At 32.6% G+C, this 22,596-nt stretch overlaps 1 protein-coding gene across 22 annotated transcripts in view; it reads left to right on the top strand.

The window, feature by feature from the left end:
* pHCl-1 (pH-sensitive chloride channel 1) overlaps positions 1-21,380 on the top strand; it is a 67,610-nt gene extending 46,230 nt beyond the window's left edge. For 12 of the 22 annotated variants that reach the window (XM_032434003.2, XM_070207820.1, XM_070207818.1 and 9 more), the window contains 4 exons: positions 6,634-6,684; positions 9,687-10,316; positions 14,946-15,056; positions 15,131-21,380. In XM_032434003.2, the coding sequence (XP_032289894.1) occupies positions 6,634-6,684; positions 9,687-10,316; positions 14,946-15,056; positions 15,131-15,277 (939 nt within the window). In that variant the 3' untranslated portion in view covers positions 15,278-21,380. Of the gene's footprint in view, positions 1-6,633; positions 6,685-9,412; positions 10,317-14,945; positions 15,057-15,130 lie in introns of those variants that run through there. The other 10 variants (XM_070207830.1, XM_070207826.1, XM_070207821.1 and 7 more) reach the window with 6 other exon arrangements.
* Positions 21,381-22,596: the final 1,216 nt, after the last annotated feature.

Genomic DNA, 22,596 nt, shown 5'->3' with positions numbered 1-22,596 from the left:
TTATCATTAATAGTTAGTTCATTGAGATTGCGGTAATCTATGACTAACCGGAACTTTTGCTTTCCAGATGCATCGTTTTTCTTTGGAACGATTATTACTGGTGAGCAGTAAGGGGATTTGGATTTACGTATGATATTTTGTTTTATCATATCGCTTATTTGTTTATTTACTTCCTCATCGTATATTTGAGGATATTTGTATGGACGCTTGTAAATTGGGTCCTCATGTTTTGTTAGAATTTTGTGTTTAATTGTACTAGTGAAAGTCAAATTGTCACCTTCATGGTACTGGATATCACGAAATTCATGTAAAACTTTTTTTATTTTTTCTTTTTCTTCTGAGTTTAGGTGCTCTAGCCTAAACTCATTGTTTTCTATTAATTCATTATTAATAGCGAAGTTAAATGGTCTGTCCTCTGTTGAGGGTGGATCAAGGCACTCTTGTGCGGTCATGTCCTCTTCGACCTCTTCGTCGTTATATCTAAAACAAAAGTTAAATTCTCCTAAGGTTACGGATCCTTGTGCATAGTCTATTTTTGCTTGACATGCCTCAAGGTATTCTCTCCCAATCAGAACATCATAATGCTCTGAGAAGTCGTGAATATAGAATTTTTGTTTGCTCGGACAAATTTTGCTTGCTCCTAAGCGTATACTTTGTTTTAATTCAATAACACCATTTATGGTGTGAACCTTTAATGTTTCGTTGTAAACTGGAAAATTTAAGCGGTTTGTTTTCATTAGATTTATGGTTGAACCTGTGTCGATGACACATTTTAGAACTTCGTCATTCATAATCAATTTTATGAATGGATTTCTTCTGTTTGTTCCGAGGCTTGCTGATGAAAATTTTCGGATGTATCCATTTTCATCTGCCCACTGTTACTATCTCTTTGACGTTTAGTCGGAGGGTTTGGTGCATTCAAGCGTGAATGGGACTGATTTTGGTAGTTTAAGGGATTTTGGTATCTACCTTGACTTAATTTCTGTTGGAACTCGTGGTGAGCTTTCTGATTGTCTTCGGACTTACTGTGCTGTTTATTTTGTGCGTGATAACTCTGATTTGTGTTGGAATAACCACTTGAAATGGTGGTTGGGTTAGCATTTTGCTGATAATTTCCCATGTTCCTACGATTGTTATTTGGATTTCCCTGAACATTATTATTTTTAGGTTTTTCAGTAACGCTATTTTCATATAATCCCTCTCTTTGAGCTACTTGCTTTAGTTTTTGTGTCGACGTAATGTCGTGTCTGGCTAACATCATGAAAAGCCTATCTGGTAATTTTTTTGTAATAACATCTTTGATTGTGTTATTCATAGCATTTGTATAAAGGGTTGTATTGCTAGGTATATTTTCTAGTGCTAACTTATTTAATATAACAAAAGATTTATTCTCGAGCTCCTCGATGAACTTACGGACGTTTCCTTGGTAATTCGTGTTGTATAAGCGTCGAAGGAGTTCTTCAAATGGTGTCTGCACTTTGTATTCTTCAATCAATGCGTTTCTCAGCTCCTGCCAAGTGTTGGCTGCTGTCCTTTGTGATATTCTCTGAGCATCTCCTGTGACTTGCAATTCGATGGCTCCGTATAAGATGCTATGTTGTCTAACATCTCGGGTTGGATACAGGTGTAGGATGTAATCTATCCTTTTAATGAAGGCGTTTAGTTGATCCGTTGATCCGTCAAAGCTTGGCACCTGTCTAAGTTGTGAAAGGGCCTGGTTGAGGTGTTGTTCTGATAATTCCATTGTCATCTTGGTGTAATACACTTTTTTTTGAATAGTTTTGAGTTTGTAGGTTTGAACTTTATTGTTCTTTGATTTTGCACTTTTATTTTAGGTTAAAGTTTGTGATGGATTATTGGTTAAATGTTTTTTTTTTTTTGTGTGTGTGTCTTAAAAAGACTCAGTAATAACGTATTGCAGGGATCAAACGATATGCAAAGCCAGTCGTTATTAACTGTAGTAGCTTTATTGCCCAAAGGGTCAATATTATTAAGCTACTAGTGACCCGAAGGTTCTTGTGCGGATACGTATTCGAGAAAATTTTTATTACACTCCGACAACACTTTCGGTCGCGATTGTGCGTTAGATCTGGGAATTAATTATCCTTTAGCGATCTTTAATTTTTCCCGACGTATCCTACCGGCTGCGCCAATTAAGTTTTACACGTTAGGTTACTATAAAAAAATATATTTCAATTTATTATTTTCACTTAACGGCTACTTTTGTTGAGTACATTCAGATTTGCTTCCCGAATATGAACTGATTTATCTAACTGTTGCGGTCGCTTAGCAAACTTCGCTTTGAGAGAGTTTGAGTCAAAATTGAGTGAAGTTTGAGCTGCGTCAGCAATTATGCGTGGGATAGTACTCTGATGGGAACATTGACAGTGGCGTGATATTTAGGGTGAATTGTTTATGTCTACCAAAGGGGGACAGTTTGATCTTGACCAATGTCGATGTTATCACCAGGCTCTTTGTTTACAATATTAGAAATGTTTATAATTGTGCTTATGCTTATGTGCTAAGTTATGTTAAAGGGTGGGTGCGACTATGGATATGTCACTATATATATGTATGTATATAGGTATTTATATATATTTGTACGTGATGGTCGAAAATAACTCACTCTACTTATGTTGAATGTGTTTCTCACTGTACTTAAGCAAACCCGATTTTATTTATTTTTTCGGAGTATGCCGACATTCTCCTGAATGTTTTATGTTGAGCGAAAACATTAACCTTCACTGAACACACTTTGAACGTTTACATATACTATCCAGAGTGTCTTTTTATGATTGGTATAGTAAAACAGAAAAAAAGTTTCAGTTTATTTAGTTGTGTATGTTATTACTGTATATATTTGTTGCTTGCCATCTAATTATAAAATATAAAATATAAATAAATAACATGTATCAAATAATTAGTTTAGCAAAGCACAAGCATTCTATTAAACTTTTTCTGTCACTGAAGGAATCTTACTCTCTCAAAAATAAGCCGCCACATGAGGGAAACATAAATAACACGGAAAACTATTTCCCACTAAGCACTGTCACAAAACGAAATTTTTTTTTTGCTTACCTCTGAACTTTAACATGCATTTAGAACACTTCAAAGTTGAGTGAGTTATTTTCGATCACTGTTTGTATGTTTGTGGCGATGCTCAGCTATTTATTTCGTCTGCTATTTTAATATAAAAGGTATAATGAGTAAATCCCCCCTTACTGCTCCAAAAAAGAGAAGTGTTGTTAATTTGCTTTGTCCCAAGCAATCTAATATTTTCATTCCTTTTTGTAAATGTTGTATAGTAACAATGTTGCTTATGCGTCTAAAAATATTTTTGTTGAACGAATAATAATACGATTTTACTTATGGCAGTAGGTCTACTTATTTATTTACATTATAAGGCCTATGAATTAATATAATTAATATATAATTAAAGTGTGCATGTTAAGCATTTCGTTGAGGCTGTGTAAGGAAATGAAAACAAATTGAACATGAATGGTAAAACCTAAGACAATATAGAACACTGGGTTTTTATTGGCTATAGTAACCCTATGTGAGAGCCAATAATAAATCGATAAGGCTTAACCTCACTATTGTGGTGGTTGGGGCCCCAAACATAGGCACTTACACTATCTAACAGTCAATTTGTATAAGTTATCAAGTTTACTTTTCCTTATGCATATGGGGTTCCATATATCGAAAAATCACTTTTTTCTATTTCATCGGGCATTTGTTCCTGTTTTGCCCTCAATAGCCGGTTTTAATGACCTTCATACACATTTTGAAATTTAAATTAGTTTCTTAGCTATATAAGTAGTTGAAAATTAAGAAATAATCATTTGTTGTGCGGTATATTATTCAATATGTTAGCTTTAAAACTTAAAGAAAGCTCGTAATATTTTGGAACCTTACAGCAAATATTATTTTAATAATTGGAGCAATCATTTTTTTTTTTTTTTTTTTTTTTTTAAGGTAATAATGAAATGTATTTACCGAGATAAGTGTGCTGGTACCTTGCGCCTTGCAACTTAAACTAATCAGAAAATTAAACTAAAAATAACAAAATAATTTATGATAGAACATAACAATGAATTAGGGGAGGCTTAAGGGGTGATACTGGGGAGATCGTCTAAATTTTAGTATGAGATATTTATGTCAAGACCCGGTTCAGGAGGTCTTGAGGGTGATGGCGTTTGAGTTTCCTCCTTAGCCTCTCCGTGTATTTTTGGGCAATCACTTGAATTCTGTCACCTATTTTGGGCACCTTAAGGTCGCGCTCAATGTTACGTGTCCTTATGTACCATGGAGACCCAGAGATCATCCTCAAGGTCTTAGCTTGTAGCACACGGATCTTATTCAGGTGCGACTTGGCAGTAATACCGTACACCTGTATGGCATAGAATAGGCTGGGAGCTAAAATGCACTTGTATATTATTGGAGCAATCATGTCACTGAAATTTGTTCAGCAGATTTCTATATTTTACCAATGATTTTATTCTATGTAAAGAAGTTTTCGGGTTTGTGAAATTAGAAGATGAAATTAGAGATGAACCTTCCGACTCTAACTTCTTACAAGGTCTGCTGATGATCAATCCATTAGTTTCTTGAAATAAATAAATAAGAGTCCAGCTTAAAATCTTTTTATATGGTTGTAACAGCAAACAGCCACAAGAATTAATTCGGAGCGGCATCCTGTAACTTTAATGTAACATCGGTTTGGTTTGCAAAAATAGTGATATGTGTTACATTACGAATATGCAGGAGTGAAAAAAAAATAAAAATTTTTTTTTCTCATTTCCTCCAATTGTTAAACATTAAAATCCGTTAAAAAAAAAACGCACAAAAATCATTATCTTATTGATTCAGAATTAGTAGTTACAAAACAAAGCTTATAACCAAAAATGTGTATGAATATTATTTAGTTATATATTTGCTTGCAGGCAGCCTAATCCTTATTAAAATTGTCTAAAAGATTTTTGTCTCTGCAAACAAATTTAAGAAATACAATTTTTTTTTAAAAATATCAGTATAGGAAATTTTTTAAGTAATATAAACTCTTATGAGGTATGCCATAAAGTTGGCTTGGTAACTTATACAACCATTTTTTTATTTAATTTATTTTTTTAGTAGAATTGTTTTTTGTTTATGATAAGAATCTAAACATTTTTAAAGTTTTGACTTTGCTTTTTAGCAATTTTTTAATGCGAGCGAAAATCGGAACCGAATCTAACAATTATAATAAATCATTCACTTTGTAAGCGTATCTGAGCTATGGTTGAAGATTTATTGGTCTGATATCACAAAGATATTCTGTTACTCCATTTTTTTAATTTATGGTAAGCAAATTGATGAAAAACTGATTTTTGATATGTAAAAAATATAGCTTAGATGTTCGATTTAATATCTTGGCAATAGAAATTTTCTTCATTATTTTTACAATTTATTTATTTTTTTTTTTAAATAAATTAATTTAAAACAATAACTTTTCTTGTAATGAAAAATGTAATAAATCTTCGACCATAGTTCAAAAATACACTTTTTATATTTCTCATTTTTAGGCCGTTCAATTACATTTTCATATAAATTAAATTAATTATTTTCGCTTTAAAATGGCTCCAATCTACCAAAAATGTTGGCCTCACACAGAATCTGTTTCATAGTTTAATTGTGGCGTATTACTTAGATGCTCAACGAAGCCTAAACAAAATAATTAACTGGAAATGCTCCCACTAAAAGAACTTACAGCCCTTATGCTTTCAGTACATGTATAACAGTAATAGCAAGAAATGTTTCTAACAAAATTACATGTAAAGTAAAATCTCCGAATATGCACAGAGCTCATAACTGAACAAAAACAGTGCGGCTGTGGGTGTCCGCTTAAGGAAGGTGTTACTGTATTGACAAAACTTACAGAAATAAGTTCTATTAAAAATAAGCATATAAAACAATAGAGCATTTGATTTTGTAAATATTCCAAATACCAGGGAATGGAAAATACGATGTACAATATATATTGATATCATTTATAATCTGCCGATCAGACTCCACCCCAACTTTTATTCATACATATGTATATACATTCTTAACCGAGAGGGCAATTTTCTAAAATTGCTGGTGGATTTTTACAGGCCCCGCCTTAAAGCGAACGTGCTTCGCATAAGGTAAAGATTTCGGCTTCTTAGCGTTTTTAGCTTCTTAGCTAGGATTAGCATAACTACACTATGCGGGCGATTTCCCTTTGCTCGCATTCTGTATCTATTGTATTCTTACTTTTCGACCGCTTTTCATGAAGTTTCCCAATACGTATAAATATAAGTTAAATGTTTTTTTAGGTATAAGAATTTTGATTTTATAGATTACATATAATTTAAATACATATAAAAGTATGTATGTTTAAGATATGTTTAGCCCAAATAAAAATCAAACATTGTTCCCAATTTTTGTGATTTTTAAGATTATATTTATTTGAGACAAGAACTTGAGCATAAGCAAAACGAATATCTTACATAACAGCAACTAAGCTATGCAAAAATGACGCAGAATCAAAGCAATCCTAACTAAAATCACCAACTTCAATCAAACTTAAAGTGTGTTTTGAGTATGAACATTATTTTGTGTACATTTTTACAGCGTCTTCCAGCGGTACTAAGCAGGATCGGAGTAATTCTTGCAAGTCCTTTGGTAAGCTATTAACCACAAATCATGCACCTTCCCTTTTTTTGTCAAGAAATGAGACAAACACCAACAATAACAACATAGCATTGACATTATAATGGAACACAAACTCATCTAAAATCGTGCTTCTCACCGCTCACACAAACCGACATTATTAAGTGAGTCACACAAAATCTAACAAATGGCATGTGAATTTTGCTTTTAAACTTAACTGCATTAAAGAATTGTTTTATTTTCATTTACCTATTTATATATTGTTTTTTGGTTACCTACATATTTTTTGGTTTTGAATATATTTAATTTTATATTCATTTAATAGATTTTGAAAGAAAAATAGGGATGTATTATATATTTCATATAACATAATATAGCAGCATGCTTTAAAAGTTTAGTTCATTTTACATTTTGTTTTTAGTTTCATATTAATCAGAGCCCCGATATTTTCTTGAATTCTATTCCTGTTTTTACCATAATAAAACTCTCAATATACTCGTAATAAAACACTCGGCAGCCCAAACAATTATAACAAAACTGTGAATAAATAATAATTAATAAAAACATATGAACAACTCTGACCATATGACAATTTAACAATAACAAGCAGCCGGAAACATCAACAACAACATTAATTGCGTAAATAAAAATAATATAAAAATAAAACACACTTTAAGATCACTTACAATTGGGAAAAATGTTAAAACTACATCTCGAAAAATGTGAGCATATGAAAATATGTTCCTTTTTATATGGTACTAATTTAAAACTGAAACTGAAATGAGCAATAAATTATTATATAATTTTATTTAATTATTTATTAAGAGTATTTATGTTATAATATTTGTCCTGTTTTTTGTGCTTTTTTGAGTTACTGACAACAAACACTCCATATGCAATAACTAAAAGATGCCTTATCGTTTTTAAAATTCAGAAATATTTGTAAAATTAACCATATTCCGAATTTGTAAATTGTGTTTTGAAGGTATGTAGAAGCAACCGAATAATGCCGACAGTTATTAATTTCGATTTTCTGTTGCTGTATGTTTAAGAGCTTTTTTAGGTAATTTATCTGGTCATACCTTTATTTAAGACTAACTTATTATATTCCTCGAAGCATATGAGTGCAATAACCCAACACAATACAAGTACAATTAAATATATATTATAATCTTAATGCTAATTGTATTTGATGAATGTTAAGTTATACTTTTCCAGTCTTCTTTGAATTAATGTTATATTCATTATGTGTTTCACTATATTTGTCGTAGTATTTAATTGCAAAACAACCCAACACCTTAGAAATATCCATAACAGTATTTGTTTTTTTGTCAATACTTAGCTCACGCACTTAATATACATGTCCTCTTATATTTTTGCTTGTGAGTAAACCTTATGTATAAGCTAACGGTGCAAGCATTACTTTTATTGTAATATAACTGGTTAAATAGAAAATTAAATTGAGGGTATTAAGATTTTATCGCCAAAACTATAATTTACATGTGGAAAGTGAACCTTAACTTTGGATATGTTCATTGAAATTCTTCTCGCAATCTTATGAATTTATTATAAAAGATTTCCATTTGATTAAAGGTTTCGGTGTTTTTATTAGTCTTCTGGTTTTTAAAAGTAGTATTAGTAATAGCTTAAGCAAAAATATATGAGCATTCATTACAATTTTATTTTTTGGATTATTAATAGTTATCTCTGACAAACAAAAAGGCAATGAATAATCCCTAAGGGTGCAAATGTGAATTTTAGTAATTTTATATTTAAATGAATCGTACTGTTGGGTTGCATAGCAAGTATAGATTCTCCGAAAATCCTCCATAGGTGTTAGAGAACAATTTAAAATTCATCACTTAAGCAGTGTTATGTTCTGCAACTAGAAAAACCCCACCGCATGTCTTACAATATCCATTCCTGCAAAAGGAATCCATTTAGCGAATTGTACAGTTTCCCTTAAAACAAAGCGCAACCCACAATAACTGTCAGGTCAGCCTGGTGTTGCTCTATCCATGCAATACTTGTGATGGTCACCCAATACATCCCTGTTAAAATTTTTCGCATCTAAGCCCTACTTGGTTTTTCGGTAAATTAGCGATCTTAGCTCAGTTCAATTTTTGAAATTTTTTATATAAAACCTAGATTGAAAATGTCCAGAACAGCTGATTGCCCAAAATGGATGCTTAGTTTTAAAGCAGCAGCATATCGTGAATTGGCTGCTGCCGTTTTGTGCGATTTTTATGGAAATTATTAATCCGGTTCGCTTGTTTAGCTCTGACTATTGTGCTTACTTTTAGAAGATTCCTTTAGATTTTCGATGTCATCAAAGCAGCAATTACGCACATCTTACGCCATCTTCATTTACCGCCTTGTTCTTAGTCTACTCAGCTCTTCAAGGAACTTTGAACAAACATTAAATTATATTTTGCCCTTGACGAGCGTTTTTTAGTTTTGTCGCAAAATATGCATTGAAAAAAAATATACTCGGCCCACTGTAATAATAATAAGTCCCTCACGTTTCCGTTTCCTTGCTGATAATCGTTAACGAACTTTTAGAGATACTCAATGGTTTATAAATAGTATAAAGTAGTGACAAGTCGTAATCAAAATAAATTGCAAATTGAGTTGCCAGAAGTAGCGATTACCTAGATTACCTATTCTTCCGACTACTAACTGTCATTGTTAAATACGCTTTTACCTTACAATTCCGATCTTACAATTTGCGATCTGAAAGCTCAGCAATTATGGAGCAGCAGGAGGACCCTGCATGTTAAACTAATCCAACTAACTTAAAAAAAAACTATGCAGCAATCAAGTCCTAACTAAAAACAATCTCCAACTCTCTCTTCGCAACATCAATGTTTCCTCTTTCAATGTGCTCGTGCAACATGTAAAACCAAAACCAAATAAGTACAAAACTATTGCACCCAACTGTCCCATCCACCAATACAAGATAGGAAATAATCGAACAAGAATTTCACGCTGCTTTGTCGTCTCCCAACGAAAAGGCGAGCACCATCACCACACCGGATATGGCCGGTACGCCGCTCCCTAAGAGCTTGGCCGCGCCCGAATCTTCATCGGGCACACAAAGGCCTGCGGAGAACGAATTTGTTAGCGGCATGCGGTGGCAAGAGGCACATGGTGGTATCATTGGTGCAGCAGTGCAAAATTTGAGAGCACGTTCTATTAAACGTAAAAGCGGCCACGAAGCCACAAGAAGCGCGTCATCAAAGTCCACATCGCCAGGTCTAAAGTCCACCTGTTTGACTACCGAGCATATTTATGAAGAGCCTGAGCCGAGTAAAAATGTGGCTTCGACTAGTGTTAGATTTGAAGATGTACAGCAAAAGGATAGCTCTCCCACGATGCGCCGCTCTGTTGGCACTAGCACGCCAGCGCTGGTGGTGCGTATCGAACAAGAAAAGGAAGAACAAGAAGAAGGTGTGAAGGAACAGTTGCAGCGCCAACCATTACCATTTATCGAAATGGCTGAGCGACAGCATCAATTAGAACTACCTTTAAAGCCGCCACGCAGAAAATCTTCGCGTTCAAATTCACCAAGCAGCGCCTACGCGGCGGATATGGAAGCAAGAATAACAATCGGGACAAGGACATCCGCGGCTGAAGTGAAAAATGTGAGTAATTGCCCGTCGACAAGCCGAAAAAAGCCGAAGTGACTAACACTAATTTATTCAGTTATTGTTAACCGTTTACTCTTAATCCAAGCCATAACAACGTGAACCCAAAACGAATTACATAAATTCTTGCCAATTTATATATGTAACATTCACACATTCATGCAGAAAATCTCACGCACACGCCGTAAGCTGTGCACCTTACACAGCGACTGTGCTACGTCGTTCTCCGCTCTCCACATATTCGACAGGGATGCCTAGTACGCTACTCTGAATTGCCGTAACATACATCCGAACGCACTTACAACATACATGCTTAGGCAAGTAAGAGTGCTCTAGTCGTATGTCTCCGAATAAAAGAGACCCTAAACCCAACTCTTTCACTCAAAGTTTAACTAAGAAATTCACTTTTACCAACTTAAAGGTTTAAAGAGAAATCATTAACTTTGTTAAAACTAAACAAGTAAAACTAAAAATCCGATTGAACTCGCACCCCCATCAACCGAACTAACTAACTGGAACGGCTCATACTAACTTACCTAACTTGAAATAAAAGCACACAAATACAACATGACTTTTGTTCCAATTGGCATTCTTGTAAATCTACTTGATCTGTAAACCATACGAGAAGCTACATATCAACATTGAAGCCAAAGAGATATGCTCCGAAAAGCGTATTTCGATATCGATTTTTATACTCTGTAAAAAAAGTATACTTTTTTTCGATTTTTGTCTCTTTTCATTTAGGCTGGACAACCAGTGTAAAATTATACGCGGATGGTCCAAAGTCGCATTAGTTTTTCTTCGGGTTCGCGATACGCCCGCATGCTCAGACAGCAAGAGAGTAAAAATGCATATGACATATGTGGTAGAACGGCATCGTTCCCTTTTTATTCACTCACACTCCTTTGTGCGATAGAACGGCGTCGCTGTTTTTTATTGCGCTCCCACTTACTCTCAGTGCTCTCAATGCTATCTCTTTATGTTTTTGGGATCGTTTAAATTTTTGAGTGTTTATGTGTCTGCAAAAAAGCAAAAAGCAAAAAAGCACTCAAAATCAATTTTTGTATGGTTAGTAGCGCCGAGCAGTCAACCCGATTGTAACGCTCCTTGTTTTTAATAATATTAAATTTAAATATTTACACGAAAACTTTCTTTGACAGTTACATATGTTTGCTTCACGACAAATGGTCCTATATGCAGCTATTAACAGCAAAAAAAATAACAGCAACCTAGAACTTAAATGAAATTTGGCTGTAATTAAAATACCATTTTAAGGAGTATACAAATATAATTTCCCCATATTTTATCCATTTTCTGTGCACAAATTACTACTAGCGTGTTTTGTGGTTCTGAATCAATTTATGCAACTTCCGGCTCGGTAACGTTCTCTCACCAGATTCGGTTCTAGCCGGATTGGTTGGGTTGTTGCTAGCTACTTACACATCCTAAAAACTAGACGCACCGAATCGCTCAAACGAAATCTTCTAAGGTAAAATTTTTAGTTTTATTATTCATGTGGTGCAGATGCCTGACGGGGATATTCCACCCGCAAGTATGGAAAAATAGCGAAACACCTTTGTATGAATCTTAGTTTGTTTACCATCTGTTCGGCCTCAAACTCATTTTCAAAGATCTTTGCTCAAATTCATTTTTATTTTTTTTTTCAAATTCATTTGACGGATGCTTCACACTTTTGGGATAATTCATTCCTCTTTGGTATAAATGGGCGTCAAAGATTTGGCTGGTGAAAATTCACATTCAAATTCGTTGCCAAAGAACTTAATGGAAAATCATCAAAAATGTGTTTTACACATTTCGAAGCCTTCTCCAAAGTCTCGTTCGATCTGCTCCAAACTTATTATTAAGTCCCATTCGCAACTGTGGAATTTAGACGAAAAGCTGTTTTATGCTTATTAGCTTCAAACTAAAAGATTTTTGCTCAATTTCATGTGTTACGTATTTCACACATTACCAAACTTGGACATGGCTAGATCGACTCGGCTATTGATGCTAATCAAGAATATATATTCTTTATGGCGTCGGAGATACTTCCTTCTGCCTGTTACATACATTTGCATTTTGCAAACATACAATATAGGGTATATTTTGCCCATTTTTAATGGGTTCAGGGTATACAAAATTAAAAAATACATATAAAACTCAATGAATATAAGTTTTCATCAAAGATACTGCGCAGTACCAGGAGTACTAAAGTATAAGGCCTATCCCAGCTGTACTTTGCGTATCCGAAGAAATGAATTTGTTGAGTCTAAAAGCATCATCATAAATATAGCAATGCTGGATATTATACCTCTCAATGATGCAGCGAGATTATTTGGCAATTGGTATCACCGGTACATTCAATTGAAGTTGTATAGAAAAAGAGATTAGTTAAGATGTGCCTTACAATTTATTTAAAGCCGTTTTAGCGACAATAAATTTCTACGGCTGTTTCAGTTATTCGCAAAAAAACACTACTTCAAACCGAATTAAAAAAGTTTTTAAGTAGTAAGATAATAAAAATAAATAAATAAATAAACAGTCTGATAAACCTGATCAGTCTGATCAGATCAAAAAAGATGAAAAATTTCTATCTTGCTATAAAATGTTGATGCTGCCGTATTTATACACTATCTTAATAATATTTTTGGTGTCCAATATTAAAAATGTAAAAGATATTTTCTCGTCTTTCTTTGTCAATTTATCATCCAACAACATACGAGTTAATAAAATCATTGAACAAGTTAAAAGGAAAACGCAGGCTTTTAGCTATTTCAGTCTGTTTGGGGATCACCCGTAAGTCAAGCAATGTAGCCATTGCGATACAAATAAATATATAGATTGCGGGGCTGGCTGTCTCTCGTTTTGAAAATGCATTTTGTACAAGACCAGAATTCCCATTTCACGTGGATACAGGGTATAAAAAGTAGAAGCTTTTTACTCAACCCTTTCTTTGCGCACGCGCTTTATATATGTAATTTTTGAGCACGTTTAAAATACTTATTAATTTCCATTGCTTAAATTACTTAAAACTTCGCACCTCCTACGTACAATAACGTTTTCAATGATGTTAAGCTTTGATCACTTGTAAAAATAATAATTCATACAATACGCCTTTCCACTCATCTACTGCATAAATCCTAAACAAAATTCTCATGCCATATCAACAACAAAAAAATATTATTAAAAATAAATATTCTTCGGTGTACCGAAGGTTTAATACCCTTGCAGTATTGGCGTATATCTAGGCAAACAACGCTGCGTAAATAAGAAATTCAGTTTAATAGTCTGAAATCCAATCAGAAAATATATTGTAGGCAGTCTGATGTAAATACATTTTGGTTTGATAGAACCACATCACAGAGTCCCATAATCAAAGCCTATATTGCTTCTCAATGTATCTTAACCAAATGCCCGCCACGATTTATTGTACTGCCTGCAACAAAAAGATAGAAGATACTTATGGATTGTTACAACCAATTCATTAGAATCAAATATCGATATTACAATATTGCCATCATGTATATCAACATAATTGCGTATCGTACAATTATAATATTATTATAATAATAATACCATCTGCAAGGGTAACAGCTATAACAAATAATGGTACGAACCAAAATGTTAGGCAAAATTCTCTAAATAAAACATTTAATGCCCAACTTTCATAATTCTTAAATGCTGCCTTCAAAAAAAAATTGTACAACTGTGATAGCCCGTAAGTATGCAGAAAAATACGCTGTATTCCTCTTCAAATTAGTTAAAATTATCTTAGCGCACATTTAGGGTAGTTGGCATAATTGGCATTCTGCGTAGCAATATTGAACATTAATGGCTAAATACTACCAAAATCCGAGAGAATCTAGCCATGATGGGCTGTGTATCAATTCAGGGCTTAAATATGGTACACAAGAGAGAGATATATTTTTCAATTTTGTATAAAAAGCGGAGCTATTTTAAATAATTAATACCATGTTTGGTGTGTATTCCACTTATAGGAGGTTTACCTAAATCGTTGTCTCAAAATCAATACGACAGTTTATATTTCAAATTTGAATTCTTTAGTTTTCGAGAAGAGTGCGTTCACGCAATCAGATACACAGACAGACAGACAATAGAAAAGCTCGTCGTCCTTATCTAAAATATTTATACCTGATGGGGTCTGTTTATCCGATACATTTTCACAAAAACTATCTTTTATTCAAATACTTTGTTCAAAAATTCCAAAACTTGAGATGATGATAAATATACACGCTTTAAGTGGCCGGAGCTATAACCTTTTGACACTCTCAATACATATTATACCCAATAAAGCTGGCTATATCTTGTATGCAAGGTATACTTGACAAAGGAAAGAATTTCAATGCAACGACTTTATTTGCTAGCCTTTTAGAAGTTTTACTCTGAATTGTACATGTAATATTTTACACAGTTTGTTTACTCTATAAACCGATCCCTAAGCAAGTTATTCGCATCATTTTTATAATCAAAAACATAAAACTTGAACTGTTAAAAAGGTTATAGTTCTATTTGCTTGTGATGAAAATTCATTTGAAGTGCCTTAAAGTGTTATATTCCTTTGCAAGTGATCAATAATTAATCGCTTTAATATTTTAAATGTATTAGGGCGAAAAGCGACGTGACGCCGGAGCACCGAATGAGATTGTGGCATGCACCACATGCGGAAGCAGCAATAGCCCATGCACCCACTCCGCTAATAATGGATGTGCCACGGAGGTGAGATATTTATTTTAGCGCAGTTAAGTTAAGCTAAGAGGCACTAACAATATATTTTAATTATGCATTTCTAGACCTGCTTTGTTCAGATGCGCAAGAAAGAACCACCGCATCCGATACGTGTGGCGAAGACGATTGATGTCATTGCGAGAATAACATTTCCAACAGCTTATGCCATATTTCTCATATTTTTCTTTGTACACTATAAGGGATTTTCATAAAATTAAGCTAAAAGTAACATCCATTAACTTGCGCTTAAGGAAACAGCATAAAAACAGCATAAAATTATTTGATAATCTAAAAATGTGGAATTACATCATAAAAGTCAAAATTTGAAAGTTCTAAAGGTCTTGCAAAGCCATTTAACTTAAATTTATTTAAAAAAAAAACAACACAAACTAATTTATTTAAAAATTAACAAATAAGTTAAAGCATATAAAAAGTATATAGTAAAAACCAAAGCAAAACAAAGAACAAGTGATAAACAACGCTAATCGTCAATAAAAAAAAAAAAAAACAAGAACAACCCTAGTTAAAAACATAAAATTTTTTATTAAAATAAATATACAAACGAATTGTTTATTATTAATATTATATAATATAATATTATTTATACGACATTACAAATAAACAAGCAAATCAGTAGCAGTCGGGTGCAGCCGACTGCTCAATACTCTGTTCGCAGTATAATTATAGCTTAAATTAGACAAACAAAAACTTTGGTTAGGTTGTTGGCTCCAAGAATGTTATTCTAAAACAGTGACTTTGAAACTGTGACTGCGAAATGTCGGTAATTGCATTTGGGATTTAGAGAGAGTCTGGAGAAGTCTGCCTGCAATATTTCTGACTCTAGCTTTCAAATTGTATAAGGTTCCGATTTCGCAGTTTGCGATCCGCCTAGTTTGCGTGGCCAGAAGTCTTAGCAAATAGTCTGGCACTGATGTACACGGGATACGAATATATAAATAGATTTCAAGTTTGATGTCTTTGATAGGGTAACAAAGGTTGCATTCATTCGGACAAGCGAACGGGAAGCAAGCCAATGCACAAAGCCAATATACTCATTTTTAATTTGTGAACAGAGTAAAATTCATACGTATTGATATTGCTTAAAATCAAATGTTTGGCAAGATGAAATATATAATTATTTTCATAAATAATATTTAAACCGATATTTGAAGAACTTATGCTGAAAGTATGTACCAAAAAGAAACGCCGTCTAAAATAAAAGACCTTAGCATAAAAAGCAAACAAAAATCAGCTTTAAAGCTATAAGTATCTAACCGTAGTTGAAAAGAAAAATAATAAAAAAGGTGATCCAGGCTATCAAAAAAAAAAAAAAATAAAACAATGAATGAAGAATAAACCTTGCAAAAAAGACGTATTTATACATATGAAGTTATGCATATGTTATTTACAACATTTCTAGTCAAATATTTTGCCTGAAAATAAATTTTGTTCAGTTACTTTATTTATTTTAAAGCCTTCAAATATGTCAAGATATTATTCTACATATTTTGAGTTTCCCGAAATTATATATTTGTGTATCTATAGAATTATAGTTATATTTGTATGCTCTGTTTCTATTTTATTTTTTTCTCAAAATAAATGTTTTGTTCTTTTCAGTGCATTAATTGCTGCCAACACTAGTTTTAATACTCTGTATCCATCAAGACTGGGTCAAAAAGGGGATGAAGAAATCTCCTCTTAGAAAAATATATCTTATATCAAAAAGTTGAGATTAGTTGTTATAGCCATGTCCACCTGTCAGTCTGTTTAAACTCATTGTTCTCGAAAAGAGCTAAGGGTCTAAAATAATGAAACTTTGTTTACCTACAAATCAATTAATATCAATTTAGAACTCTACTTTCTTGAGTAGATGTGACTATAAGAGTTAGTGCTTATCGCACTTATTAACATTTTTAAATGCCTTTCAATATTCATATTGAATGTCCTCTGCTATCAGGATTTGATGAGTTTGAGTAAACACACAATATGTGTTTTTGTGGGAAATACAATACATGTAAGTACAAATGTTAGAGGTGGGTACAGGGTATCAACTAGTCGACCACGCTCGACTAGAGCACTAATATTTTCTTAGGTCTTTTCTATTACTAAAATGCAACAAGCCAGCAATTAAGCAGGAGTTTCAAAATATGTTAATAATCTTCAATAATTTATGAATTAGTATTTTAATATTGTCGTATATGTCTTATAATTGCACTCAACTAAACCACACAAGAAAGGAATTGGATTCAACAATATAATTAAAAACATATCAAAGCAAATAAAGCAGCATGAAAGCATAAAATAAAATATATAAAGTAAAAACAAATAAGTTTAAACAAATAAAAAAATGTAGAAGCTATGTTAACTCAATTATAAACAACTGGCCCAGGTATTTTAGATACAATTTACCTTGAAAGCAAATAATGCCTCACAACATTTGCATATAGAAGACCAAAACTACACAACAAACAAAAAGTACATAAAAATAAAAACAATATACTTAAATTAAAACATTTTAGCTAAACTAATTCAATCCTTAAAGCCTTGTGATAAACTTAACAAAAATTTAAATATAAAACCTTTGCATAAATATTTATTCAAGTTAATTAATTGAGCAGGTTATGAGGGCCACCGTTACCAATTATTTAAAAATGCATATTAATTATATACACGAATGCGCAAAAACCGCTTTTTAGAATTTGTATATTCTTAGAATGGTAGATTTTTGAATTATATATATTTAATTTTGCAACACTTAAGGCTATCACAAATGTTCTGAATTTCACTTTTATAGCAATTCCACACAATAATATATAAGATATTGCACATTTTTTACGAGTAATGCAAATATAATTAAGAATCCAAGCTATGGTACCAGAAAGGCCCACTTTTTATGTAAAATACACATTAAAATTCTGTCGAACACATTTAATGGTCTGTATCCATTAAAACGGGTATTATGGCTGTCTGCAAACATATGTAACACAAAAGCTGGAGATTTAATTTGGAAATATATATGTTCTCCCTATAACGAGTTATTAACTGAAGATTATATTATTTAAGTAGATTCTTATATACATACACATTTGCCGGATATTTCACTTTTTAAATTTCCACCAAATTAAAAATAAATATATTTGTTTTGATTATATTTATATGCAATGAAGTACATGTACTGCGTAAAGTGCACAGCTTATAAAAAAAATAAGAATGCGTATCCCCATGTCGGAAAATAGCGGAGTAGAGCGCTCTAACTTGTTTTTAAATACAGATTAAATATCGGTTCTTACGCTCAGTTTTCATAGAAAAGGTGGTCTATTGATTTTTTACATCTGTCTTGTTGCAATTTTCGATTTCCGAACGCAATATTTGGTTTTTTTTTATTAATCTTGTTTCGATATATATATATATATATATATATATATATATGTGTGTGTGTATGTGTGTGTGTGTGTGTTGCAAGCAAACTGCGAAAATCGGTGTATCCCACAGCTTTAAAATAGACTCAACAGTCAAAAACCGCCACGCCCACCTCCGATGTCCTTATAATCTTTTAACTTAACTTATTGCATAGCCCATATAGTCAGTGTATACATGTAACATTCTGGAAGGTCTTTCAAAAAAGAATTTGGTAGTGGACGTATGAAAAGCAGAAAAGTTTTTTACAACCGCTGTCTACAAGTTTTTTACGATTGAGAGCAGAACTCATTAGAGAAGTTAACATTTCATCATTGATCTAGCGGTCTGGGCTGATCATCAGTCAGCCGATCAATCAGTTAAGACAATCAGATTTATATACAGAAACGCCGGGAGAGCAAAGAACTTTTTATAATTTTAAAAATATATTAACATTTATAAATTGTTTTTATTTTCCTCTAATGCATGTGGCCAGCTAAATCAAATATTTCCTTCGAAGTAGGCATGCATGAGTATGTTTTTATACCCTGGCAGAAAACACTTATTATGGGCAAATTAAACTTAAAAATAAGTCAACTATATAAAGTAGTGGTGCGATACTACTAGTTCCCACGTATGAACTGCCTCCTATGGCAACTCGGCTGCTGATGCAGAGATAAAATATATAAATGTATGGGGATCGGAGATCCCTGAACCTATGCATATTAAAATTGTATTAATAACTGTTCACAAACATATGATAATAATTGGGAGGCTCAATAGCTGTGAAGGTATATTAAAGCATATAACATATAGCGAAACAAAATTTCATTATTCGACCGATTCTTCTAATAGATCTACACAATATGCAACCTTATTTACATATCTCAATAAACAAAAAAAGTTCTTCATGCAAAAACCTACTTTTAGACCGATTTATCCTATAGCAGCTACATAATATAGTAAGCCGATGTTGTTAATATTATTACTATATGGAGGGAATATAATATATGCCAAGCTGGACACAGTTTAATTTTCGACCAATCATTCCTCTGACAACTATATGATATAGATAGTAGTCTGTCTCAGAGTTTCGTATCAAGAATATATATGCTTTATGGGTCGGACAGATCTTTTATTATCCATTAAAATACACGGTTTTTAAGAACATTATACAACTTTCAAGAGTGCTGTAATCGAGGATCCTCCGCTTAGATATACCCATCATCGATCATACTTTACGCTCTTTACGCAGCGGTTGTGCTTCTTATACCTAGTCACACACTATTGAAAATTCTAAATACTTATCATATTAATTAATATTTGTTATTTGTTCATTATATAAAAATACTACATTACATTTTTTGGATTTATACTTTAAATTATATTATAATGAAAATATAACCTGCCTGTTACATATATTTGCATAGAACCATTATACCCTTTTTAATCCGTTCTCAATAGGTACAGGGTATAGCAATTTAAAAAGCCAATTATTTTTATAGCTTATCGATTTAAAGGACTTAGGGGTATAATTTGAATGTAAATCGTATTGTATATGCCTAGGTATATTTAAAACCAATTGTGATGAACAATGCACAGCCAGCTTCGTAGTCTGGCAACATCTACATTGCATTGATCGACCTTAACAATGTTCGCAGGAGTATTTAAATGCTAGGTTAGGTTTCATTATTATTATTAGTGGTAAGTCATAATTTCTAAATAATTGTTCGATTATTGTCAGAAGTACTTTCATTTCCGAATAATTCATTATAAGGGCCTTATGATATAGAAATCCGAATCGATAATAGTTCCCTGATATGCAAAAAAACATGTCTATGCTCTGAATTGCTGATTCTGCCTAAGACATCTCGAACAAAATAGAATTTTTTTTTATACAAAATAATGTTTATTCTCTAGAAGGAGCATAGTAAGCCTCGCAATTTCTATGTTTGATAAAGGAATCTTTAAAATCAATTGTTCAACCCGACATTCCTATGAGAGCTATATCATTTGGTAATCTATTTGCGAAACATGTATGTTCTAATGCTAAGATTCTCGATGATAGTTATAAAACTGAAGGACTGGGAATAGTAATCATAGACGAACGACCCACTGATACAGGTCGTGAATATATTAATTTTCTAGGATCGAGGATCAAGGAAAATTATAACACCCTCTGCAAGAGGGTATTGCAATATGCAAGCTGGTAGAGCCAGGTTTTTAAATACCCTGTACCAATTGTAGAGCTACTTAAATTTCTTTCTTTCATTCATACATGCAGAAAAGGACACACTCACGCATAAAAGAAACCACCCCGTACTCAAATTTTCCTCGGCTGAGCTTCTCCTATCAGCCTCATCAATACATTATTGAATTACTGCCATGCTTTTATTCCGATCTTTCGGAGAATTTATGTAACACCAAAGCACACGCGTATGTCTCAAACAATTTTATTTTTTTCTTCTAACGGGTAGACAGGCACACAAGGAGATGCCATCTCCTGCCTAATAATAAATTAAAAATAAATTTGTAACGCTGTAATATGCCGCATTTAATAAGTAAAGCGGAAATTTATTAGGCAATTCACAGCAAAAATTAAAAGCTTGTGCTGTTTAAGCCAAGCAGTAAGAAAGTTTAACACATAATACAACAAAAACGAAAAGCTGTATAAATTGTTTTATCACAATATTATTAATGATAATTTTGTTAATTGTATAATAATTTCAACTTTAACATTATTTGTTAAGTTATTAGACAAAAAAGCAAGAAAAAGCTAAATTCTTTGTTAATTATAAATCGCTCAAATACGAAATGATTACACTGTCAAAACATTAAAAAAAGGGTTCTTTTGATATAATTTAACAACCTAAAACGCAAAAAAAGCAACCAAAAATAAATATATTTAAATAAAAAGAACGCTGAATGTTGAGGATTTTTTAAGTAGGGTTTAAGGTCATATTTGATCATATCTCATGTTATTTCCATCTACACCTTTATTTGTTGGCTGAATAATTTAAAATCTAAGAATTCGAAATTTCAAATCTCAATAATTCAAATATCAGCAATTTCTAAAATCAATACACCAAATTCGAAAATGCTAAAATAATTATAGTGCTCGTTACTTTTATATTTATCACATTGTTCAAAATCAAAACTGTTTTGGTAAACAAAGTAGCGTTCTAGTAAACTAAACAATTAACAAATACAGAAAATAAATAAATATGCGCGGTCTTTTGTTTGAAAAGTATGCAACTAGAATCTGAGCTTCTAAGAAGAATTTCACTCAAATAACAAATGTGATTTAAAGCAACATTTTCGTTTGGCGGCAATAGGTTCCCAAATTTATTATTAAATTGGTTTGTCACTGAAACTATAAATTACACTCAGTACGCAAAATGCATTCATATGTGAATACAAACTTGGGATATAACCAAATTAATTTCTTTGCCTGCAAAAGCCAGTGCAGTGAATAACAAAACTTTCAAATATGGTGTTATGTGTGTATATTAACACTTACACAAACATAATTGCTTGCACGGCCCTTATAAAGCCTAGGCCGAGGCTACATTATATTGTCATATTCTCAAAAAACAAGCTGCATAGTACCATTTTGTTTTAATGCGTTACTCATCTTAGAGTTTATATTGTCGTTGGCAGCACATTGTGAAGCTCCTAAATGCTCAGTTTTGTTAAATTGTTTACAAAACCAAAAAGGTTTTTATACAAAACAAATTTTTGTCTAAAATGACAACATTTTTTAAGAGAATAATGCTGAGGGCTATTTAGTAATACATCCCGCTGAAGCAGGCTTTCCAGAAGGAAAACTACCCTTAACTTACTTTTAACAGCCTCAAGAAATAGTATGAAAATACAACGAATTGATGTTTTTGAACAGGCCATTTTTTTGAAAAGAAAACTATAAGGAATTGTAAGCTACTACAATCGCTGCAGTTCCTTGTTATATGGAATGCACACATAGATATGGTGGAAGCCCCGGCACATTAGGGTTAAGATATTTGAAATGGTTCCTTTCAGAGTTTTTTTCACAATTTATTATATAAGAAACTCGTTCATTATTACGGACTGCTCGAATGTATACAGTCTTGACCCATTAAAAAACTCGGTTCGATCC

Source organism: Drosophila virilis, chromosome 3, assembly GCF_030788295.1.
Source record: "Drosophila virilis strain 15010-1051.87 chromosome 3, Dvir_AGI_RSII-ME, whole genome shotgun sequence".
NCBI lineage: Eukaryota > Metazoa > Arthropoda > Insecta > Diptera > Drosophilidae > Drosophila > Drosophila virilis.
This window is presented reverse-complemented; position numbering and strand designations above follow the sequence as displayed.